General features: G+C 38.5%; 1 protein-coding gene across 1 annotated transcript in view; it reads left to right on the forward strand.

Moving 5' to 3' along the window:
• PHLPP1 (PH domain and leucine rich repeat protein phosphatase 1) overlaps positions 1-24,184 on the forward strand; it is a 214,717-nt gene that overhangs the window by 137,992 nt on the left and 52,541 nt on the right. The window contains exons 5-6 of the mRNA XM_068563442.1: positions 18,181-18,327; positions 18,943-19,173. Of these exons, the coding sequence (XP_068419543.1) occupies positions 18,181-18,327; positions 18,943-19,173 (378 nt within the window). The remainder of the gene's footprint in view (positions 1-18,180; positions 18,328-18,942; positions 19,174-24,184) is intronic.

A 24,184-nucleotide genomic window follows, 5' to 3' on the forward strand; every position in this document is an offset into this window, starting at 1 on the left:
GGTTACAGTGAAAGGGAACCACAGGAACTTCTTGAACTTAGGTTTTTATATGCCCTATGCACTCATAATACTATTTTTGCTGACACTACTGTAATAAAGTTACAATGATTTTTTGCTAAAGGGTTATATCATGATTTAATCTGTTTTTGAGGCTTGAAATTATTTTGAAGTATTCTTGTGTATTTCACAGCATTGTAGGCTTCTGCACTTCATTACAGAGCATCAAGAACTTTATATCATGCTATTAAATCCTGCTGTCTTAGAACAGAAAGGGGCATTAGAATTTATCCAAACCAGCGCTCTCATTTTCGAGATGAGGTAGAGGGAGATGTTAAATGCCAAAATCAGGTTAACGGTTGCCTTCTGGGAGGCATTTAGGGATGAGATTAGGGAATGGTTTGAAGAGGATTTCAACTATATCCAAAATGTTTATTTCTTTACAAAAAATTAGAGACAGACAAAATGTTAATATTTGAAAAAGCTGAATAGTGGATACTTGGATGATCATTATTATTTTCTGTATTTTTCTATTTGTGTATTTCATAATAATCCAAAAATTAAAGCCTAAACAAAAAGGAAATCAAAATGCTTCTCATAACATAGGGGAATATGATAGTCCCAAAGGGTCAGCATATATGGACTAAATAAATAAATACCCAGATGGAGGGATATTTGGGGCATTGCCTTGCCTGTTGGTGCTTTCAGAATCTCCTGACTGGTCCCTCATATCTGTTGATTCTAAATCTGTAAATAGCTTTTCAACACGTCCACCTTTCTCATCTGCTTCCTCTGCTGCTTCTCCTCTGTCTCTTAGCACATACCCTCTCCACCCAGCTGTGAGGGGAAGCACTTCTCAGCTCTCACAGGGGCTATTGCAGGAGCTTTGGAGAAATGGTTGTCTTACTGTCATTTTCCCACTGCAATTCATCCTCTTTAGTTTTCTTGCCTACTATTTTGTGCATTTTTTGGTTTTGTTTTGTTTTGTATTTTTAAAAATTTAAACTTTGGTCCCATCAAAGTAATATCCTATATAGAGTTTTAAAAAATCTTAATAGGCAATAAGACATAAGAAATAGGAACTCCAGCCCATCCTTATACCCAAGTCCTGTTCCCTAGGCAACTACTTTTGATTCTCAGGACTCTTTTTGCTGTCTTCTTCCATCTTCTGAAATAGTATGTATGTACTGCTTTTTTTGAATTTTTTGTTATTGGACATTATGAGTTGGCATATTACAATGGAAGGTGAGGATTTAACTCTTAGGTTGTCTCACAGCCCCTCAGCCCCATGCCACATGCCCAGACCGCTGCTTCCCCCATCCTCTCAATGTACAGATATCCGTTTCTGGTTAAGTAGATGTTAAGGGCTCACATTATTTTGAGCATGGAACTGTGATTCTCCTAAGCCACTTAAATGCAACGATTACATTTCCTTTCCTGTGCTGGCTGGATAGTAGTCTCTCTTTTTCACTGGTGTACTTTTCTTTTTCTCTAGTGTTGTTAAGGTGGCAGAACTCTACCCTCTTCTCAACACCTTTGTCTTGGAGACTTCTTCCCTCCTGGAGCCAGCGTAGGTACCTGCTCCATAGGCCTGCTACCGAGCTGTTGTCCCGGGGTTACCTTTTGTCATTTTCCTGGTAATTCCCTTTTCGTCTCTCCTGTGTTTTCTATATGTCTTCCTGTGTCTAGCAATTCTTTCTTGGTTTACTCCCTCTTTTTCATGGAATATCTTCTAGGATCCTCCTGAGAAAGGGGACATGGGAGACAAATTTACTAGGCACTTTGTATATCTAAAAATATATTTCTCACACACTTGATTGATAATTTGGCTGGTCTCTGGATAGGAAAACATGTTTCCTCAGAATTTTGAAGCCAGTGCACTATTGTTTTCTAGCTTCTACAGTTGCTATTAAAAAGTGTTATACTCTTGGTTCCTGTCTTTGTAGACCTTCTTTCTTCTTCTTCTTCTTCTTTTTTTTTTTAATAACCCCCAAAGAGGTTTTAGGATTTTCTTTTTTAGCAGTCTTTATTCATTTCAGCAGCTATGATGAACACTCGATCTGAAAAAAATTACATCCTTCAGTTCTGGAAAACTTTCTCACTGTGTTTTTTGATAACCTCTTCCCCCCCTTGGTTTTCTCTTTTCTTCCTCTGAATTCCTATTAGTTAGGCAGGACCTCTTCATTTGTCCTCTAATGCTGTAATTCTCCTCTTTGTCTTAACGCCCTACTTCTTGACAGGTTTTCTCTACTTTATCTTAACCTTCTGAATTTCTGCTGTCTGATATTTTTTAAGAGCTCTTTCTTGTTCGTTGGTTTAATTTGTGTGCATTTTAACAGCATTCTGTTCCCCACCCCCGCCATGGGTGCATGCCTTCTCTTTCTGAGGACATTAAATTAATTAATTAATTAATTTCCTTCTTGCACTGTCTTGATTTCTTTTTTTTCCTGTTTGTGTGGGTGTCTGACTTTTATGTTAGGAACTTGACCTCACTGTTTGGAGATCCTTTGCTCTCTGTTCCTATTTCATGGTGAGCCGCTGATAAGCAAGTTGGGTGCTGTGGTCTGTGGACAGCGCTTCTCCTCTGTACAGCTTCATTGCGGGGCTGTCGGGGGTGAGCCTTGTGGTTTCCTTGGGGGAACTTCCAAAGACAGTATCTGTGGATCTTCTCCCTAGGACGTGTCAGTTTTACTTGAGAGGAATCCTTTGGTCTTCTGCCTGGGCTGCACATGCCAAGATTCAGGGAGTGGAGTAGGGAAGAGAGCTGCAATCTCAGGGTTTAGCGTGTGGATTTTTATTTGATCCCCTGTTTTCAGAACAATGTTTTCTACTATTCCTGATGTCTTTGAGCCAGGACTCTGGGATTCAGTTTCTTCCAGGGAATAAACTGTCTCCTGCTGGAATTGGGGAGAGGATCTGGGGTCTCATGTAGTTCCTTATATTCCTTATATAATCTTTTGGAAATCTTTTTGTAGAAGTATAATGAGTGTACAGTTCGATGGGTTTCCACAAAATGAACACATGTGACCAGTGCTCATACTGAGAAATAGAAAATTACTAGCACCCAGAAGCCCTCCCTGTGCCCCTCCTCTTAGTACCCTAAAGATAATCACTGTGCGCACTTCTAACAACACAAAGAGTTTTGCCTGGTTTTGTTCATAATATAAAAGTCATATAGTATATACTTGTGTCCCGCATCTTTCATTTCCATTTTTTTTTACAAAGCAAAACAAAGCATATCAAGTTACGTATTATCAGCTTGCACTGTACGGTGTGTAGTATAAAGCCATGACTTTGATTTGTTTAAGGTGGGAGACTTTTCAGTTTTGCACTGCCACGAAGGTTTGTTAGGTTTCTGTTGCTTTTTTTTTTTTAACCTCTTAATTGGAGTATAATTGCTTTACCATGTTGTGTGAGTTTCTGCTGTATAACAAAGTGAATCAGCTATAAGCATACACATATCCCCATGTCCCCTCCCTCTTGGGTCTCCCTCCCGCCCTCCCTGTCCCACCCCTCTAGGCGGTCACAAAGTACTGAGCTGATGTCCTGAGCTGTGCATGGGGGAAGGTGGGTTGAGGGGACTTGGATGCGGAGGCTGAGCAGCTGGTGAAGGTGATGTTGTGTTTGCCCTTCGGGAAAAACTAGGCTTTAAACCAGTTTCTTTTTCTCCACATACTAATGTGAGATTTTTGTCTCCCATCCCCATTATTCATGAAAGATTTTATTGCCAATTTTTCAAAGTAGTAAGTTTGTAAGTATATGTGTACACACACACGGATGTTCGATGCTAGAAATTGAAATTATATATATTTAAAACTCAGTTATACTTCAGAAAGCACTAATGTAGCTTATTTAGGGTCATACAGTTAGTATGGTATTTTTGAGATATGCCATTTATTTAATTTATTATTTTTAGTTGTATGTTTAAGGAATTTGTGTTGATCTCTAGTGTATGTTTCACAGGGAGTATGTTAGAGAGATACCAGAGGGTAATTTATTTTTATGTTTTTACCAAAGTCTCAAGGGATGAATTTTTAGGTCACAGTGTCAGGGCGAATATCCAGAGAGAAACTTTACATACAGAGCATTTATAACGCATAGGAGTTCTAAGACTTTTTCTCTTAACCACATATCCTCCTAATATTTTTCTTTCTATTGTCAATTCTCACCTTAAACAAATGAGCAATTTCCATAGAACATTTAAAATGGTATTTGCAGCAGCATTCTAATTCTGGAAAGATGGCATGCTGATGTACACACACAGGCCAGCAGTTTCAGAGGGAAAACATTGTTCTTGGAACTACCAGTGTTTGTTTTTCCTTTATTGGCATTGGAACTCTTCACTTAGTTTTCAAAAATAGAGGCAAGGCAAAATCAGAGTAATTTTTGGTAGTTTTAGTGGTTTCTTTCCGGATTTTGTATGTTACTAATAATTACGATGCATTATTTACCTCTATTTTATTAATACGTAGTATTTCACTTATATTAACTGTATTCCATTTAGATGACCCAGATGGTATTAGTACTAAATTGTTATTATTTGCAATGGAGAATTGTTTTAATAAAATATAGTAAGTTTCTTTGTAAAGTCAATGAAGAGGACAACCTTTTGCTGGCTTAAATTCAAGGAATATAATTTTCCTTCCCATGTCTTAATTTTATTGTTTTTAATATGGTATCAAAGCAGTTTGAACTTATTTGTACTAAATTATATTGGTGTTCAAACATTTCAAATGTACTTTTACATTTGAAAGAGCTAAATCTATCATTTATTAAAATTTCATGTGTCGTAATATCGTATTGACAGATCTAAAGTTTGTAAGGGATGATCGCTCACAGAGTTCTTGTATGGAGATATCCAGTGCAATGTTTACAAAGAGCAATGTCAAGAGCAAACTCAGAAGCCAAGTTTGATCGTAATAATTTGTATGTGTATGCTTCTGGTAGCTTTGTCCACCCACGGTACTTGGAAGGTTATCTGATTAGGTGTGAAATTTCTTTCAGCTGAAAAGACTAAGAGAGATGGGAGGGATGAGAATTTTTCAAATGGGAGTGAAGGAATGAAGTTGAGTTGGGTGTGCAAGTATGTGGGTGTAGAAGAATGAAAGTTATTGAAGAAATGAGCATTGAGAAACTCGTAATTATGCCTGGCATTTATCAAGTACCTTTCTTCTTAGAAAGCTCAATTTTCTACATTTTTAGTCTCCGTGAAATGGAAAACAAATGACCTTATTTCCTACTCTGTTCTTTTGGGGATCTTGGCATTCCAGAGCTACAGAGTTATTCGTTTTAATTACTTATCCTTACCAAAAGTTCGCATTTCCAGGTTTTTATAAAAAGAGAGATTTTAATTTTTGTTTTTATCAGTGATTTTATCAGTGACTCACTTTTAATGGAAACAGTGATGATTCATTAACATAGTGGGATCAGGAGTGGCATGCTAAAATATTTTTTCAGCTTATTTGCCAGGCATAGACTGCAGTACTTAGAACAGTTTCAGCTTCTTTAAAGATGCTCTGTCATATAAAAAATATTACAAGCAAACAAGAGCCACTCACTGCTGAAGGAAGGGCATAGCCGATGCATTAAAGACAAAACACTTAGCACAGTCGCTGCTCAGGGCTTGGGAAGGAATTTTCACTACTGGGTTTGGTGAGGCTTGCCAAATGTCTAAGGAATTTCAGAGACTGTATGGAATGCCCTTCTTCCAGTTAACTTTTCCCAACACTGAAGTTCCTTTCTTATACAGCTTTGCTTTTCAGATGGAGTTTTGATCCTCTTGGGAAGCCTTCCATCTCACACAATTCCCATTTTCTTTCCCTGAGCATTTGATCAAAGGAAAGCGTTTGCTTGGTGCTTGGGATACTGAGATTGTGTAGCCTTTGGTGCTCTCCTTGGCGACGGCTCTTGGCCTCATTTCTGGCAATAATAGCCTATTTTCTTCTGCCCTCATACAGCGCATTTAGAAGAGAGAGCTCAGAAGAAACAAAAGATTTATTTATCAACCAGACTGTATTAAATTCAGTTTGCCCTGTTGCCTTCTTGGGATCCTTTAAGATGTTCTTTAACTTTTTTTTCCCCACTTAAATAAAAAGTGGGGAGAGATCTTCAGAAGCCTTGGCTTGAATCCAGTGAGGCTATTGTATTCTGGCCAATTCTGTTCTTCTGTTTGTTTTAGTTGAGCTCCTGGCTGTACTCTCTAAGTTTTAACTGTAAGAGTTTAATGTTAAACATAGAATTCGCAGAAATTTGCTATTCTGAGTGGTAACCAACTTTTCACTTTGCCTAGCTCTTAGGGGAAAAGGATAAGCATGCAGTGAGCGGGCCAACAGATGATTATTTTGTGGTTGTTGATGGTTAAATAGCATAGTAACTTGGGACTTGGGAACATGATTAACATCATTACTGATAACTTCTGAAATAATGTTTTGGTTGCTAGTGTGAGAATGCTGATGGAAACCAGTAATGTTCCTCTTTCTCCCTCTCTCCTCTGCCTCATGTCAGACAGACACAGCTAACAGTACAGCTAACACTGGAGCTCCTTCTCACAACACACACGTGTAACTTTTGAAAATTAAAGACCCATGAGGGTTTCTGTTTGTCCTAAGAGTGCGTGTAATTTTGATGTCACTCACCATGCGCTCTGTAGTAATAGAGCTTTGGATGGAAGAGTCAGATTCCTGTTGTCATTTCCCATGGCTGGGTTAGGATGGTGATGCTAGAGCTGGCAAGGTATTTGACAGAGGCCTCTCGAAAGTAGGGCACACCCATCCCTCCCCGGTGGTGTCTTTGGGACTCATAATTAACAAGAAACCTTAGGGAAAGTCTGACTTTCCAAATAGCTGTACTTTCCTCCAATTTAAAGATTTCTGTCAGAAGGCTCACTTTCACCCCACATAGAGAGATCGTGTGTGTGTGTGTGTGTGTGTGTGTAGGGGAAGCACAAGAAGGGAAAGGGAGCTGTTACTTGCTTTATGTAATACACAAATCCATGTGTTCTAGACTCCCCTGTTCAAAAATTTCCATAGGTAAATAGCAATGTCTTCATCTGGAATTCGAGGTGTTCTGTGAATACTCTAAGCATCCTTTAAGACCACAGGAGTTCTTTCTGCTTAGCAATATAGTTTGCTTAACGTTTTCCAGGAACACCGTGGAGTTGTTGCCCCCCAAATTAGTGTTTCTCAAAACGTGATTTATGGGCTTCCCTGGTGGCGCAGTGGTTGAGAGTCTGCCTGCCAATGCAGGGGACATGGGTTCGAGCCCTGGTCTGGGAAGATCCCACATGCCGCGGAGCAACTAAGCCCATGCGCCACAACTACTGAGCCTGCGCGTCTGGAGCTTGTGCTCCGCAACAAGAGAGGCCGCGACAGTGAGAGGCCCGCGCACCGCGATGAAGAGTGGCCCCCACTCGCCGCAACTAGAGAAAGCCCTCGCACAGAAACGAAGACCCAACACAGCCAAAAATAAATAAATAAATAAATAAATAAACATTTTAAAAAAAAAAAAAACGTGATTTATGAAATGCCTACATCAGAATCACCTGGGGTATTTACTAGAAACAGAGATACCTGGTGTTCATCCCAGACCTGCTGAATCAGAACCTCTGGTGATGGGGCCCAGGAATCTGCATTCTAACAATGCTTACTGAAGTTTGAGAAACAGTCACACCAGCCTATTCTTTTTGAATGCTGTCTTTTCAGTTCCCCATCTGCCTGTTGAACTCTTGTTCATGTCCCTTAGGTAAAAGTGAGTTTTCTCTTCTGCAAGTATTTATGGTATTTTTTTTCCAGTATGTTTCATCTTCTGCTTTTTATTATAGCAGCTTTGCTCCCAAACTGTTTCAAGTTCCTGGAGGGTGAAAACCATGCCTGATTCACATGTGTATGCTTCACACCCTTTATGCCTAATAAGAACTCAGAAAATGTTTAGTGAATGAATGGTTCAGTCCTAGGATCGGACTTTTATTATACCTAGTAAACGTTGGGTATTGGATTTTTTATTTTTTCTATTTAACTATCAGATATGCCTGGTCTGTTTGTGATGTGAGCTTAAGCGTTCCAGGTCTGAGCATGTTTTCGTGACGTGATTATTCTTTCCGGCTTTAGCTTATGTTCACCTTCTCCTTTGGTAATCTAATATCCTTGATAGAGACATTACCTGGTTTTCATTTTTACATATCCTTGTATGACTCAACTGGGATTTTATCTAAGTATACTGTGTGGGTCTTCTCTGCTTTGAGAAGTGGAAATAGCGATCGTTTTCTGCCTGTTACAGAAATGTTCTTTTTATATTTTGTTATTTGTCCTACTAGTGTGGAGGTTAATATTAAACATCTCTTGAATAGTATCTCAATTAAATTGGCTGACTATGGGCAGATCCGTTGGTGAGAAAATGAAAAAATGTAGTCATGGATAAAGTGAGACACTATTTCATAAGAGATGTTTAACTGTAACATAACATATTTCTTCTTTGTTTTTTTGATTGTTATGTTGCCGATTTATAGAAGAATCAGAAAATGACAGATTTATGCCACTGAGGACTTACTGTTTTCATGAATTTAGTTAGTGCACAGTTCCTGTAGATCTAGTGACTCCTCTTTCTGCATGGTTACCGTCTTGTGATTTGGAGTGGTTTTCTGTATAATGGAATTACTTGATTCATGGGAGCCTGCCCCTGCATGTCCCCCCCACCTCTCCCTCGCTGTGGGCAGGAGCTCTGTCTTGTTGGCTGTTGTATCCATAGGGTTAACTGTGTCTAGGATCTGGCACAAAGTAAGTAACCCATAAGTGCCTCTTGTTGGAACTATTTTAAAAGGGAGGATTAAAGTAAACATTTCTCTCTTTAGGGCATGCTTTAATTTGCCCTTCCAGCAACATGTCCATTGTAATTATTGCCAGCACTGAGTGTTCTCTATTTCCTTGATTATTATTTAGGAAAAATTATGTTTATGAATTGTAGCTTTGGTATACTTTTTCTGCTTTTTCACATTTGCCGCAGTTCTTAGGAAAATGCTGCTCAAATTCTTTTGTGGCTGTAAATTTTTAATTTTATGCAAGTAAAATATGCATGTGTTTATTTTTGTTTTCTAGTCCTATGAGAAGGTGATATGCTTGTTTTGGTTATACTGACAGTCATTAGTGGTGCTTAGGACGAAGATGGGTGGTTTCTGTTTATTTTGCTCAAGTATTGAGAAGCTGGCTGTGTGCTTCATTAGCATTTGGGTGCGCTGAACCTCCCAGAAGACCCTGGAAGGTGCTAGCTGGGAACAAGGCCAGTGGGCTACTTGAGCCTTGGAACAGAATGGCATACGTAAGTTCACGTCGATTCATTTCAGAAGTGGTAAAGGGACAACAGGAAAAAAGTGCCGCACCAAGAAATGGAGAAGCCACCGATGAGAGTTCAGTTTCAGCGCAGTACAGTTTGGGGAGAGCAGTGTGAGAGCTAAAAGGAGATGAGTCATGCTTTCTGAAGGGTAGATGTTCACAGCAATTCTGAAGCAGGCCCAAAGATTCAGATGTGTCTCATGCCACCACAGCTGCAGACAAGTCCAAGAAGAACATGGGGTAAAAGGTATCCTTTCTTTTCTCCTGAATCCAGGAGAGAGAGCCTCTTAACTGTTTTGCAGATTATTTGGCTTTCTTACATAACAGTTAGAGCATGTTCAGGTTGCCCTATATCATTCCTGGATTGGGGCAAAAATATTAAAACATGGTGTAGGACTAAGTTCATAAGCCAGTAAAGTTCCATACTAAAGGAATTGGAATTTGAGGAGTGCATGGAAGATGAATCAGGAAGTTGCTGACTGATGTCTTTCACTCATTGACTTAACTAATGTTTCTTGAGAGAAAGTGCATTCAGTACACATTTTTAAAATGTACTTTAATACCCTTCCCAAGATATGTCCTTCTAAAGATAAAAGAGAAAAGCTACTCTATCAAACTAATAATTTTATTAAAGCATTTTGCTGACTCGAAACCACAAAGTGGGCTCTTAGGAAGGACAAAAATACAGGCACTTGATTTTATAAATTCTCTTGGAAGAAAAGAAAAGAGAAAGAAAAAGTAAATGCAGCTTGTTTTTACCCAAGCCTTTTTCTTTGTCTGTTTTACTGGAATCGCACTAAGCTTCTCTTTTTGTTCTCTCTTCCCCTATTCTATGAAATTTATTTAAATTGAATGGAAATTGAAATGGATGGTTTATTTAATAAATGATATTGGCATAATTAGCTACCAGAAAAAAAATTGTTAGACCTCCACCTAACATAAAATAAATGTCAGGTGAAGTAAAGGTCTAAATGTGCAAAATAAAATATATAAATATTAGAAGGAAATATAGGAGAACATTTGTGCCACTTTGGGTTAGGGTAAGAGGACCTTCTCAAGCAAGGTGAAAAACATAGACTCCATACAGGAAAAAATGGCCACATTTGAGCAAATAAAAATTAAAATTAGTGTGTGGCTAAAGTCAGCATTAGCAAAGCGGGAAAAATGAAACCATAGGCTGGGGTGTCCTGTGACACACATGCATCATACGACACCAAGAGGCACATAGTTTTCAGGGAGCTCCTACAAATTGATAAGTAGAAGGTCAACAGCCCAGGAGAAAAATGGGCAAAGAACATGACTGTGTATTTCAAAGAAGATGAACTTCACAACAAGATAAACTTCATTGAGAAATAGCAATTGAAATGACCTGATACAACTTTTTACCCATCAGATTAGCAATAATGCAAAGGATGCTAACATTAAATGGTAGTAAAGGTAGCGTGGAAAGAAACCCTCTCCTGCGTGGCCGATTGGGAGTATGAATTTCTACAACTTTTTGGTAATTTTGCCATATGGATTAAAAAATATATATGGGGGTGGGAGATACAAACTATTGGGTGTAAGATAGGGTCAAGGATGTATTGTACAACACAGGGAATATAGCCAATCTTCTGTAATAACTGTAAATGGAAAGTAACCTTTAAACGTTGTATAAAATATAAGAAAGGTTAAAAAAATTTTTAATTGTACAAACTCTTAGACCCACAGTTATACTTTTAGAAATACAGGTTCACAATCCCTCATCCAAAACTCTTGAGGCCATTTGTGTTTCAGATTTCAGAGATTTTCAGGTTATTAAAGATAATACGATGCCTATACTGTATATTGTATAATACCTCCCTCAAGGTTTGGGACAGCACTCCATAAGCAAACACGTTTATATTTCTAAAGGGAACAGATGAATATTCACATCAGTTTAGATCATTTTTGGCACCACATGAATCAAAAATTTCTGAATTTTTAGAGCTTGTTGGGTTTCAAAAATGTGGATGGCATTGGGCACCCATAAATACTGCAAAATAAAATCATTGATGCACAAACAAATAGGCTGAATTATTTCTATCAGCAAAAGACTGGAAGCACTCCGTGTCGATCAGCAGAGGGGTGGAATAAATGGTGGCGCATTTGTACTCTGTGTATTATGCAGCTGTCAAAAGAGTGAGTTAGATTTTAACGTACTGACGCAGAAAGATGATTTGTTTGTATTAGATGAGAAAACAAGTTGTAGAAGAGAAGCGTGTGGTACAATCCCACTCAAAAAAGAGGGAGGGAGGTTATCACCCACTTACGCATGTATGTGTTTTACAAGGAAGAAAAGCTTTGGGAGGATATATACCAGACTCTAGACACTGGTTATCTCAGGAGGATGAGATTTGGAAGGAAGTAGGAGACTGTTAACATTTTGTTTACATGCTTCTAGAGTTTGACTTGTTAAAAAGAGCATGTATTAATTTGGTCACCAAATAAAAGCAATTTTTCTCTTAGAAACAAATACAGTTTGTATTACAGAGCACTGAGAGTTGGCACCTCTCCACTAAGGTGTGCAGCTCTCCAGACCATGAGGGAACCTGCTTTTCATAATTAATAATTAATGGAAGGCAGAGGGCTAAGCCTGGAGCTAGGCTTACAGCTCCAGTCCTCAAGCAGGGCCTTCATTACTTAGTACCGAAGCCTAATAATCTCCAATGTGTATTAGCCTGTCCCCCCGCGGGAAAAAAAACAAGTTAAACTTGGACTGTTACTATGATACGGAAATCCGGTCACCCAGGGAGTCTTTTTTTAATTGACCCACTTGTGGGGAATAATAACTCCAGAAAGTAATATTGATTTTTCTTTGACTCGTTGAGTAAGACAAATGTGGTTTCCGCTTCATGAGTGTAGTGTATGACACTCATTTTAAACACATTTAGAGTATGTTTAAAAATAGAACTACTTCTACCATACTGTCATTTTATTTTACAGTCAAGTTTTCCTAGTACTGTACCCTTAGTTCCTGGAAGGAAAATTACTAAAGATTTAGATGGATCTAAAGCTAATTAGTATTATGTCTCCAAATAGTTATCATGCTATTTACTTGGTTTTATTTCCTAAATATATACAGGCTGTGTAGCCCTTACCTTTAACTCAGATGCAGAAAGAAACTTGTACATAAATTTTTGAGTGTGGATAGATTGAATGGATAAATGCTGAGAAAGGAGAAAAGATTAAGCACATCAGTGATCATAATAAAACAAGCCCAGGACAGGGCGGTATATGCAAATTGACAGCATTTGTGTGTTTGTTTTTCTCAACTGTGATATCTTATGTGGATGGCATTGGGCATCCATAAATACCGCAAAATAAAATCATTGGGAGCAGGTGCTCCTTAGAAAATAAAGAGAAGCCATTTGCTAAATGTGATACTGTGCCGTGTAACTTCATTTTGAGAACTAAGATTACTCTGTTAGACTGGATGAATGTTAACTTGATTTCTTTTCCCTACTCCGAGCTCTATATAAAACAAATGAACATGAGTTAATATCTCTTTCCTTAAAGCATTTTGCTTGCTCTGGAAAGTGAAGTCAGTCTTTTCAGGTTGTTGGGTAGTTTGGGAGCATGGGCTGTGCCTGAATTTGTTTGAAGGTAAATGTACATAGTGTTCAAAATATTCATTATCCTTCAGGGCCGATAATGCCACCCTCTATAGAGGGAAATGAGGGTGAAAAAGGAGTGCTTTCCACACACTACTCTGAGGCCGTTCTTTGACCTGTGACTTAGAATTGTTAGTAAGTGATATCTATTTACATTTAACTCTTTAATAAGATGTAATAAAAGAAGGGCGGGAGAGATGAGAATTAGTACTGATGTTGAAAGGCAGTAGATTCAAGTTGTATGTGATAGTCACACTATTTCTCTGAGCCTAGTTTCTTTGTCTATGAGCTTGTGAAACGAAAGGCCCCGTCTGTTCTCACTTTTGATAGCCCTGAGAAATAAGGAAGGTATATCTACTTTAAGTAGCTTTCTTTAGCCTTGGCACTGTGTGTGTGTGTGTGTGTGTGTGTGTGTGTGTGTGTGTACGTATAACAGATGTTTTTAAAAAACAAACCACACAGTTTCTTGTCCTTTTAGTTTCTACAGTATCAAAAAGAATCCTTTCTTGTTATTGATAAACTCATAACTGTAATTATTACAATCGTCATTAAAATAATCTTTATTAGTCTTAAATTTTATGATGCTCTGATCATCCTCTACTTCCTATATTGAATAGCTATGAGGGGATATCTGCAGCCTGAGTGAATATAATGTAACTTCATTTCAAGGATTTAATTTTAAGGTTTAAGAACTGTAATATTAGTTTCAAAAATAAAATTATTTAAAATATTTCACCAAATATGCAATTTTTCCAAAGCCAGCCAAGTTTTATTTTAGAATCTGGGCCTGTGCACAGAATGACAGAGCTAAAAGTCTTTAATTTTGTAGGAGACATAGAGATTTCTGGTCTTTTCTTCCGTAACAGTGTGCTGTCACCTTGCTCTCTCCTCTGCATTTTTTTAAAATGAAGGTAAAGGGAGGAAAGGTCACCCACTCCCCACTTTGATCTCTTATCTCTCTCTTAACTTAAACATTGCCTTCAGGTATCTGTTTCACCCATTTGAAGACCAGAGGGAAGTGGATTCTAGGTGGACTTTTATTTTTCTAAGAAGGGGTTTTTGAATTGGCAGATGCCTATGATCTGACTGCTTTCTACATAAATAAAGAAAAAGTGGACCTCTAAGAAGGCTAAGGGTTAGAGTTTCCAAAACAGATGAGTTTTACTGTGTTCTGATCAAGAACTTGAGTTCTCAGAAACAATCCGTGCTTTGTTTGCTAAACAAGTCTTCTGAACATCGTGTTCTTTTCTGGGAAGAATTTGGGGGATGGGCTGTGCAGGGCAGGTTACGAGGGAGGTGGAGAGGGAGCGAGAGAAACTTAGGACACTTATAAATCATAATCAGCCCTTAAAATGTATAGGTCTAGGGCAAGAGTATAGATGGAGGCCCCAGCCCACATATCTAAATATTTAATTTATAATTAAGCTAACAAACTGTTAAATAAAACACATTCTCGCCTCCTACCTTCACAAATATACTTTTATGATGACCTCTAGATTCAAATTTATTGAATTCTATCTATGTAATCCTCAGACCCCTTGGGATTCTGCACTGGATATGGCTGCATGGGGGGAACTGGCTCAGTGGCCTGAATCTCATCTTTTCCCGTCTCCGACTCTATCCCTCATCCTGCAGGACACACAGCCCATGTGTCCAAGCTCTGTCCACTCCTAGGGCCTATGGGTGCACATACTCATGGGTGGATGGGCCCAGGGAAGAGGCCCACACAAGCACTGAAAACAGATAAGGTGTCATTTGGGTAAGGAATTCCAGGATCCTGCTTATTGTTAGTATGGAGAGAATGCTTCTCTAATGGAAATATAATGCGAGCCACATAAGTAATCTTAAATTTTCTGGTAGCCACATTGAGGAAGAGGAAGAAGAAACAGGTGAAATTAATGTTAATAATATAGCTTATTTAATTCAATGTATCAAAATTATCAGTTATAAAGAATTATTAATAGAGTTTACATTCTTTTTTGTACTAAGTCTTTGAAATCCAGTATGTATTTTATAATTAGAGAACATGTCAGTTTTGACTGGCCCCATTTCACATGCTCGGGGAGCCACCTGGGTCTCGTGGTATTTGTACCAAACAGTACAGCTCTAGGCCAAGGGAGCCCAAACTCCTTGTTCAATAGGGGCACTTGGCCTGTACTTAACTATTTTTTTCCTCTTCCATTCAAGTTTGTCACCTGCCTTTTACTCATTCAACTCACTGCTGCTTGCCTTTCTTCTCAGGAATGGTATGGTCCTAAAAAATTTGTTTGCATAGATGAATATACATACCTTTTAACCCCCTGTTATTGACAAATACTTTTCCAAAAGCCAATGCTTCCACTTTCCATCTTGAGTAATTACTGGAATTGTAATCCTTCTGTTCCCCACTTTCTGAAGTCTTTGTGCTATATTGTTTTGGATAATGTCTAGGGTCTTTTTCCTTCCTAGAGGAACTTTTTTAAAAAAAGTTCAGTTTAATTGCATGCATATTTTAAAACTGTGGCCAGTTCTACCAAATGAGGATACAAATCTAGAAGGTAGGGTACTGTTTTTGTTTGGACTAGAACAGCAGTTTTATCCATTTCAAGATAGAGTTTCCAGACTTAGAAGAAGAAAAAGCATCTAGTTAAATTTGAATTTCAGAAAAAAAAAGAATATATGTTTTTTAGCATAAGTATGTCTCATGAAACATTTGAGACATACTTATACTAAAAAATTATTTGTTGTTTATCTGAAATACAAATTTAACTGGATGTCCTGTATTTTATCTGGCAACCCTATTTCAAGACTGTTTTACTGTCTCAAAAATGGGGGACCCTAAGCAGCTTTTATTTCTGTGGATTAAACTATTGATATTTACTGTGTTAGAAATTTAAACTGAGAAATATTTTCATATATAGTAATTCATTTAGAAAAATAATAAACCCCATTCTTGTTAACATATGTATTTTTTATGAAAAATAACTACCTTCTATAACAAGAAAAAATAGGGAGAAGAATGTTCTTATTTTATATTGTTGCAACTCTTAACGCCTGGCTTAAGTAGAAGATAGTTGGATTCTCAAGTCTCTTTCTGTTTCTAATCAGGTGTGCTATCACAAAGACATGTACCATCTGGAACTCTCCACTGGACACTTGGGAGAAAATGAGAGTGGCAAAAGTCAAATGACATCTTAGTATTGTTATGAAAATAGTTTTGACCTTGAGAATCTCCTGAAAGGATCTAAAGGACCTCTTGCACGGTCCCCCAACCATGCTTTGAGAACCCCTGGGCTACGAATAATAGACCCTCTAATTCTAGCTTGTGTGTTGGATAGATCATAGATAATCAGAACAGAGGATAAACATTCTTTGTTTTAAGTAGGACTAATGAATCAAATCATAAAATACAAAACAAATTTTAAAATGATTATTCACGTTTAGCGGTAATTCTTAAGTTTTGTTTTGTTTTTTACTTTAAAATTACTCTGTTGGCCGCTCTCACCTTCTGAGATGGCCCACACTCTGTCTGTGGAGTGTGCTTCTGTCTAAATAAACCCACTTCTTACCCATCACTTTGTCTCTCACTGAATTCTTTCTGCGATGAGACATCAAGAACCTGGGCTTCATTAGGTCCTGAAACCAGATACTGAAACCCCTGCCAGGTGGGAGAAGTTAACTGTATGCTGCCACAACAGGCAGACCACGGACTGGCTGGAACCAGAAGGTTGATGATGCTGACTTCCGCTTACCTCACCACCAACCAATCAGAAGAAGGTCCATGAGCTGATCACACCCTCCTCTTTGAACCATTACTATAAAACTCCTCACTACCCCCTGCAGGTCAGGACACTCAGTTTTGAAAGCATTAGCCCTCTGTGGCCCCCTTTGCCTGGCAAAGCAATAAATTTCACCTCCACCAAAAATAAATAAATAAAATAAAATAAAATTACTCTGTCAAGAAAATAGCTATCAATCTGTCAAATAGGTACACTGTCAGCTTTCTATTTAGAATAAAATTTATATAGCCATTTAGAACAAAGCTTTACATTTTTTATTATAAAATTCAATAAAGATGTCACATGACAGTTTCTTAAAATGCTGATTGGATTGAACTGGGTTTATTTTTAAGATGTGTCTGCTCTAGGCATAGTACACATTGCCTAGTATTTAGGCTTGGCCAGTTTATAAAATAATTAGCATAATGCAATAACTCATCTGATTCTCATCTCAAAATAGAAAACGTGTAGAGGTTGGCAGTGGGCCAAATGCGAGAGTACACAGAGAAGTGCCCTCAAACTTAGAGGTGACTTCTTGAATTGCTTTAATTGCTTGGACAACAGAAAATGAAAGAGCCATTAACAAAAATAGAGCAGGAGGAAGTGCAGGTCTGGGATAAAGATGGTATGTTCAGTTTCGGACTGGAAATGTTGTAGGGTGGGTCAACAGAGAGGAGATGGTGTGTGATAGGGTTAGAGAGAGTTGTCCACAGAGTAGTAAAACGATTTCCAAGGAAGACAGTGTAAAGAGAGAAGAAACGAAGAGCACATCTGTGAGGAGTACCTAACTGTGGGGTAGGAAAGAGGAGATGGGGAAGAAAAAAGAAGAAAAGGAGGAAAGGTTGGAGAGAGCTAGGAAGAGGCTAGGTGAGGAAAGTGTCCTTAGAGTGAGATGAGAAGAGCTCTTCGTGGAAGGGTGTGTGGTTAGCAGGAGCAAGTATAGGATCGAGATTGAGGAATGGTCATTGGTTCTTCAATTTGGAACTGCAAAACTGGTACCCTTAGAGACAGTGTAGTTTTGATTAATTGTGAAGTTTTTATTTCAGGTTTGGATTGGAGAGAAGGGAAGCAGAAAGGTTTTTGACTTGTCTGGGGTAACAGAAATCCTAAAGAGCTACATCGGTGTTCTTTTCCTTCCTGTCTGTTGTCATTCACACAGGTGTTAATTAAGCTAGCCAAGGTGAAGCTAAAAAACTCACTCCAGCAAACTCACCGCCTCAAATATTCAACCTTATTTTAGAGTGACGTTTGTTCTTAAATATCATCTTTATATTTTAGGTAAAACGCTGGCCTTAGAGTCTGAAGATGTGCACTCCAGCTCTGCAGCTCTGCTGCTCGCTTACCCTCTGAGGGCTCCTTTTTCTGCTCAGCTGAATTAGAGTTGGACTAGATTATCTCTAAGGCTATGCCAAAATCATGTGATGTTATGCATCTATGACATCTGTCTTTTCTTTCCTTTTATTATAATAGGTTCAGCAAGTTGAAGAGTCTTAACCTTTCCAATAATCATTTAGGGGACTTCCCATTAGCAGTCTGCAATATTCCAACCCTGGCCGAGCTGAATGTGTCCTGCAATGCCCTCCGAGCAGTCCCAGCAGCCGTCGGAGTTATGCACAAGTATGTACTTCAAACCCTGCTGCAAAGTATCTCTCAGAAACCCCGAGAAAGCTGCATCAGGGTCACAGCACATGAGATTAGTTAACTTGTTATGTTGGTCATATGTTGGTCTCTTGGTCCCATATCAAGAGATCATGCTCTTGTGTAGAGTTCGTTTGTTAGCTTCTTTCAGAATCTTGTAAAAAATTAAAATACCCTTGTTTAGAATGAAGACCCCTACAGGTGAATGTGTCTAAATATGGGAGGAGGGGTTACTTTCTCATGTCCTGAGTTACGTTGAATTCTAAGACCTAGAAGTTAATTTTTTAGAATAACAATGAAAGATGGGTATTTGGGCCGATTCACACTGCAGTCAGCTCGTGTTGTTCTCATTTATGCCTATCCAAGTTGGGAAAATTGGTCATAATTTTCGTTTTCAGTAAAAGATTAAGATGTTTATCTCTGATCATTTCTCTCTGGTGTATTATTGCCTCAGGCCCTGTCCTTAGCATTTTGCAAAGGATAGTATATTTTCTTTTTCTGGTATTATGATCTATACTTATGGAACTCGTATGTTAATAATAAAGATGTAAAATTTATACATTCTCTTTCTAATTCTTATGTTTTCTTTAATAGCTTACAGACATTTTTGTTGGATGGAAACTTTCTCCAGACCCTTCCTGCTGAGTTGGAGAACATGCATCAGCTTAGTTATCTTGGTCTTTCTTTCAATGAATTCACTGACATTCCAGAGGTACTGGAGAAATTGACTGCTGTGGATAAGCTTTGTATGTCTGGAAACTGTATGGAGACTCTTAGGCTACAGGCTTTAAGAAAAATGCCTCACATTAAACATGTGGATCTAAGGTAACCATTTTAAAGATATATATCCCATTTGAGTGGTTGGCTTATATTTGGGGGGGTAGGTTATAGCCCTTTTGGTGGCATTCTTCTGTCGAGGCAAGCAGGCTGGTTAGTTACAATAAGGGCCCGCTTTGCTATTTTTGCCAAGAGGGAAGTATAATGATTAGTAGTAGGGTCTGCTCATGCCTGAAACTTGTTAAAATTTTTTTTCTCACTGATGAGTGACCACATATCTTGAAGGTCTTAGTTGGTTTTGCAAGTTTGAGCCCAGTTTTAATTAGTGTGAATCAGTAGGCCCATCGAGTCAGAGAGAGCTATTTATGGTGAATGAAAACCGTATCAAGAGCCAAGTGGATATTTTTCTCTCTTATTCCTACTTTTCTGTGGCTTGAGGCAGTTGACACCATTGAGCATCTCTCCTTAATTTTTTTTCCCTTCCTTGGCTTCCTTAATATAATATATTCATTAAATTAAATTTATTACTTATTTAATTTACTTATTTTAATTTCCTCTCTCTCTCTATCCAGATGGGTCTGCCCGTAGTTTACAGTTCTTTACAAAAATGTAAAACTCATAATCTCTTGGTAGGCCCAAGTTTGGCCAGAACCTCCACTCTCAGCCCTTGCAAGAACAAGGGAACCTGCATTTTGAATCCTGATCGCACTAAACTCCAGCTGAAAACACTAACACAAGCCTTGCTACATCACAGATGCCCAGTAATCATCCCTTTGTATGTAAACTTCAGTTTTACTTTCTAATGCACAAAGAACCAATACACAAGGAGGAAGCCGTTCTAAATTTCTCTTTTTTTAAGGAAAAACAAGAGCCTGTCATTGGGCTTGAGTTCCTGCAAAGCAACCTATTAGGTTTAGGCCTTAATATTAACTTGCCCAATTTGATACTTTTTCAACCAAACTAACTTTCCCATTAGCCAGGGAGTGATGACCACATTAAATCTTGGGCGGAATATTTAATGTCTCTGTGCAGCTGTGTTCTCATCTCTAGATTACAGTTAATAACAGAATCTAATTCATAGAGTTTTGGAAGGAATGGAGTAAATGCCTCACTCTCCCAGCAAATGTTACATATTGTTATTATTACCTGCTGAGATCTTGTACTCATGAACCCTGCTCAGCTGTCCGTCTTGGCATCTTTTCACCTCTTTGTTTGATGGTTCTTTCCTTGTTTTACTACCCACTTTCCTCTCTGGTGATAACCCCAGACCCTCACTCAGGCCTGTTCATCAGTATAAAGTAGCATCACCTTTTGCTCCTCTCTCATCTCCATTCTTACCCGTTTGGCCCCGGGGAACCCATTCATTCCAGTTCCACAAAGAGTTGATTTGCTTTACCTTTCCTCAGACTAAAGGAATCAAGCCTGTCGCACCTGGGGAAGTGTTAGCAATTTGCAGACCTAGAATTCTTAGTTCAGGGAGTTCAAATGGTAATAATTTATCTGACTTTGAGAACTTTTTGGAGTGTGACAGGATAGGGAACTGAACACTTTGTCTTGTTAACTTTCTTTCTAAATTGTTAACGTTATTTGCCTCTGAGTCACTTGGGTTTAGAAAACCTTCATATTCAAGAATTTGAGCCCTTTTTAAATTCAGCCACCCAGAGGTATAACGATGGTCGTTTTGACCTCAGGTAGCAAGCACGAGGGGATTTATAAGTTACCTGGTATGGATAAGAAAGCATCATTTTTCTTGAGCTGAATTAGCTTACAAACGAGATCAATCTAATATGTTTGGAAGTAACTTCTTATTAAGAGCTTTGTAAACTCTTCAGATTTCTGGTTCTAATTGGGTCTTTTTTAGATGAGATTAGTTACAGGATATTTAAATACCAGAATAGACTTTTGTACATGTAAATGTGGAATGATCATGAGTAGGTAACTGCTTCCCTTCAGACCACTGAGCTGAGGGGGCAGAAATCTGGTCAGATTTGCTTATAATTCTGCCTTAATATTTTAAACTGAAACTAGTGGAATGATTTAAGGGGAGTTTCACTTAGTTTCTGTAAGCAGAGGGCTGATTTTATTGATTGAATTTTTATTCCTTCAGATGGAAATATTACATCAGATTAAAAGTAGTCATTCTTCTTTTGATCTTATTCTTTTTCTCATATTCACATTTTTGAGTCTGATACTATTCTATGGCATCATTAATAATTTCTCCTCCTCTAATCTGTCCAAAATGTGGATATTACGTCTTTCTCCTCGATCACCTCTCTTTCTGTTTTGTGCCTTGGTGGTTGGTTGCCTGTACTCACAGGACTTCATCATTTACCTTTCGTCTCCATGGTAAATATTCCTCAATTTTTCTCTAACTCTTATTTCTCTTCTTGGGATTAATTCCACTTCAGCTGCCAGCAGGATAATTTCACCTTGCTTTCTCCTGTTGACACACTCACCCAAATTACATGTGAAACAGTTTAATTTCTTTCTATTCAACCAGTTCTTTCCCCTGGATTCCTAATTTTGCTGATAGCAACACTGCTTCATTGGTTATCCAGACACAAAATTTTTGACTCTATTTTCTGGTCTGCCACCAGAACCCATCAGTTCTCGCACACTAGTTTGACTCCTTGTCCCTTCCTTTGCCTTCTCACTGCTGCTTTGTCTCCTAGCTGAGCTGTCTGCTGCCATCGTACAGCCTCTCAAGCAAGCACAGCCTTGCTCAGAGCCTTCAGTTCTCTAGTTCAAGATATTCAAGCTCTCGCATCTGGTTTCAACCCACTAGCCTGTGAATCCCTTGAGGATGAGGCTCTAGCTCAGAGCTGCTCAAAGTGTGGTCCTCCAGCCTGTGCTAGCAAACCTACTATTTGCTACTTTTCTGCAATGAGATATGTATAGAAATTGAGACTTAATATCTTAGAAACGCACAGTGACTTGACATTGCCACAACATCCAAGTAGACTCATGTAAGCAGACTTTCTCATGGTACAGGGAGTAGACTAGTTTCGGTGTTGGCGAACTTGCAGCGATGAACTGCTTGTGCGGTGCGCCGTGTCCTGGTATGTGCATATGACTACACATCAGTCTGTGATGGATTAGAAGTTCAGAAAATAGGTCCTTCACCCGAGATAACTTGAGAAGCACTGCTCTTATTTATGTATCCTTGAGTTCCCAGTGTTAGCGCTTAGTAGGCACAGTACTTGATAAAGATTAATTGACTAACTCACCTTTGTAGCCATATTCTCACTCCTGTCACATAGCCTGCACTCCTGAGGGACCCCCTACACCCATGCGTGAAACTCACCTTGTGCTCTTCTCTTCAGTCCAAAGGCCATTCAGCAACTCCTCATGGACTCCTTTCTTCTCCCATTTACATCTGTTGAATTCTGCCTGCCCTTGGGATTCCGATGAGATGGCTCCTCTTGCACAGCATCTTTTTTGACCATTCTCTGTATTTTACGCCATTTATGACATTTATCACATACTTGTATCTTTAGACTTCGTATTTTAAAGCATATCTGGTTTTCCTCGCTAAATGACTAAATCTGTTGACAAGCACCTTACTTTATCCATCTCGGATTGATGCAAAGCCATAGGTTACTGTCATCATCACCATGGCTTTGCCTTGTTCGCAAAGCACCAGCACATGCATTCATTTGATTTTCTCAACTGCCTTGTAGGACAAGGAAGGTGTCATCCCCATTTTACAGGTTAGAATTAGACTTAACCGAGACTTTGGTGACTTGCTCAAGGCCACATATGCAAGTGTTGAGCAGCAAACTGGAACTAGAACATTTTCATGCTGCCGATCAACACATAGTAAATGCTCAGTGAGTACTGATGAAATAAATAAAATGCCTGTGTTCACTGAGGAGATTATTGGAAGAAAATTTTTACCACATTTTGCCTCTTTAAAAGGTCACCCTAAGTAGTTGTATTATTGTGTGAGCCTGAAAACTTTTGATATTTGCATCCTGATAAGACTTGGCAATTTAAAGTGAATAGTGGGACTAACCTCCCTGTCGTTATAGATTTTCTTTTGTCTCCTCATTAAACCAGCCCTTTAATTACGTTAGTGTTAATACAGTGGAGGGGGAGGGCGAGGAGATGATAGTGCCACGTGAAGATAATTTAAAGTGTAGATTAGGGAGATCATGGGACATTTTTTCAATTCCTGCAATCTCTTATATCCAAAATTAGATTTGGGGTTTTTTTTCTTTTTATTCTGTGTACATATTCTAGTAATCTAGTGAGCATTTGGAGATAGGCAAATTGCTGGGTTGAGGCCAGTTTTTTAATCTTACAACCTGGAATAGAAAAGAAAAGGAGCAAAAAAAAAAAAAAAATCATCTTGGGGACATTTGAAGAGGCAATATGCTGTTCTTGCAGGTTGACAAGTCCTAGCTCTTTGCTGTCTTGTCACTCTTCCTTGTGTTTCAGTGGCTTTATGATACTGCTAGTAAAATTTTAGTTACCCTCATTTTATTTTATTTTCTCAAACGGCAGAAAATCACTGCAGAGAAGACTTGGCTTTTTTCTAAGCTCCTGCCTTTGTATTAATGCTCTTCTAACCAAGTGCATGATCTCAGCACTCTGTTGGCTTTGTAATGAGAAGCAGGAGGTTCTGTTGTTTGTTTGTTTGTTTGTTTGTAAAGGAGTTGGGCGTAGCCTAGCAAACTAGGAATTGAGATTTTCATCTGTTTTTCTCCACTTTGAAGCCAGATGTGTTTTTGTTACATTGATTCCTAGTCCCCATTACTACTTACTTATCTTCTTGGCAGCTCATTCATGGCAACTTTAGTCTATTAGCTAACTAGTTCTTATGACTGAGGCTCTGCCAGTTTTTCCCTGTGCCCTGAACTTGTTGATCCCCATTATTGTCCTTTGTTTTATGATTTCTCAGTGAATCCTACGTGTCAAATTTCAGTATTTTCTGCACTTTGCTCTTTCAAGTAGTATTTTAAAATTGGAGATAGTTTTGGTAATTAACCTTTGGTCCAGAACCAACTGAAAATTCAGATATATTTGCACACCTGTCTCTGGTGTATATTTGGCTCCC

This window comes from Eschrichtius robustus, chromosome 14 (genome assembly GCF_028021215.1).
Source record: "Eschrichtius robustus isolate mEscRob2 chromosome 14, mEscRob2.pri, whole genome shotgun sequence".
Classification (NCBI taxonomy): domain Eukaryota; kingdom Metazoa; phylum Chordata; class Mammalia; order Artiodactyla; family Eschrichtiidae; genus Eschrichtius; species Eschrichtius robustus.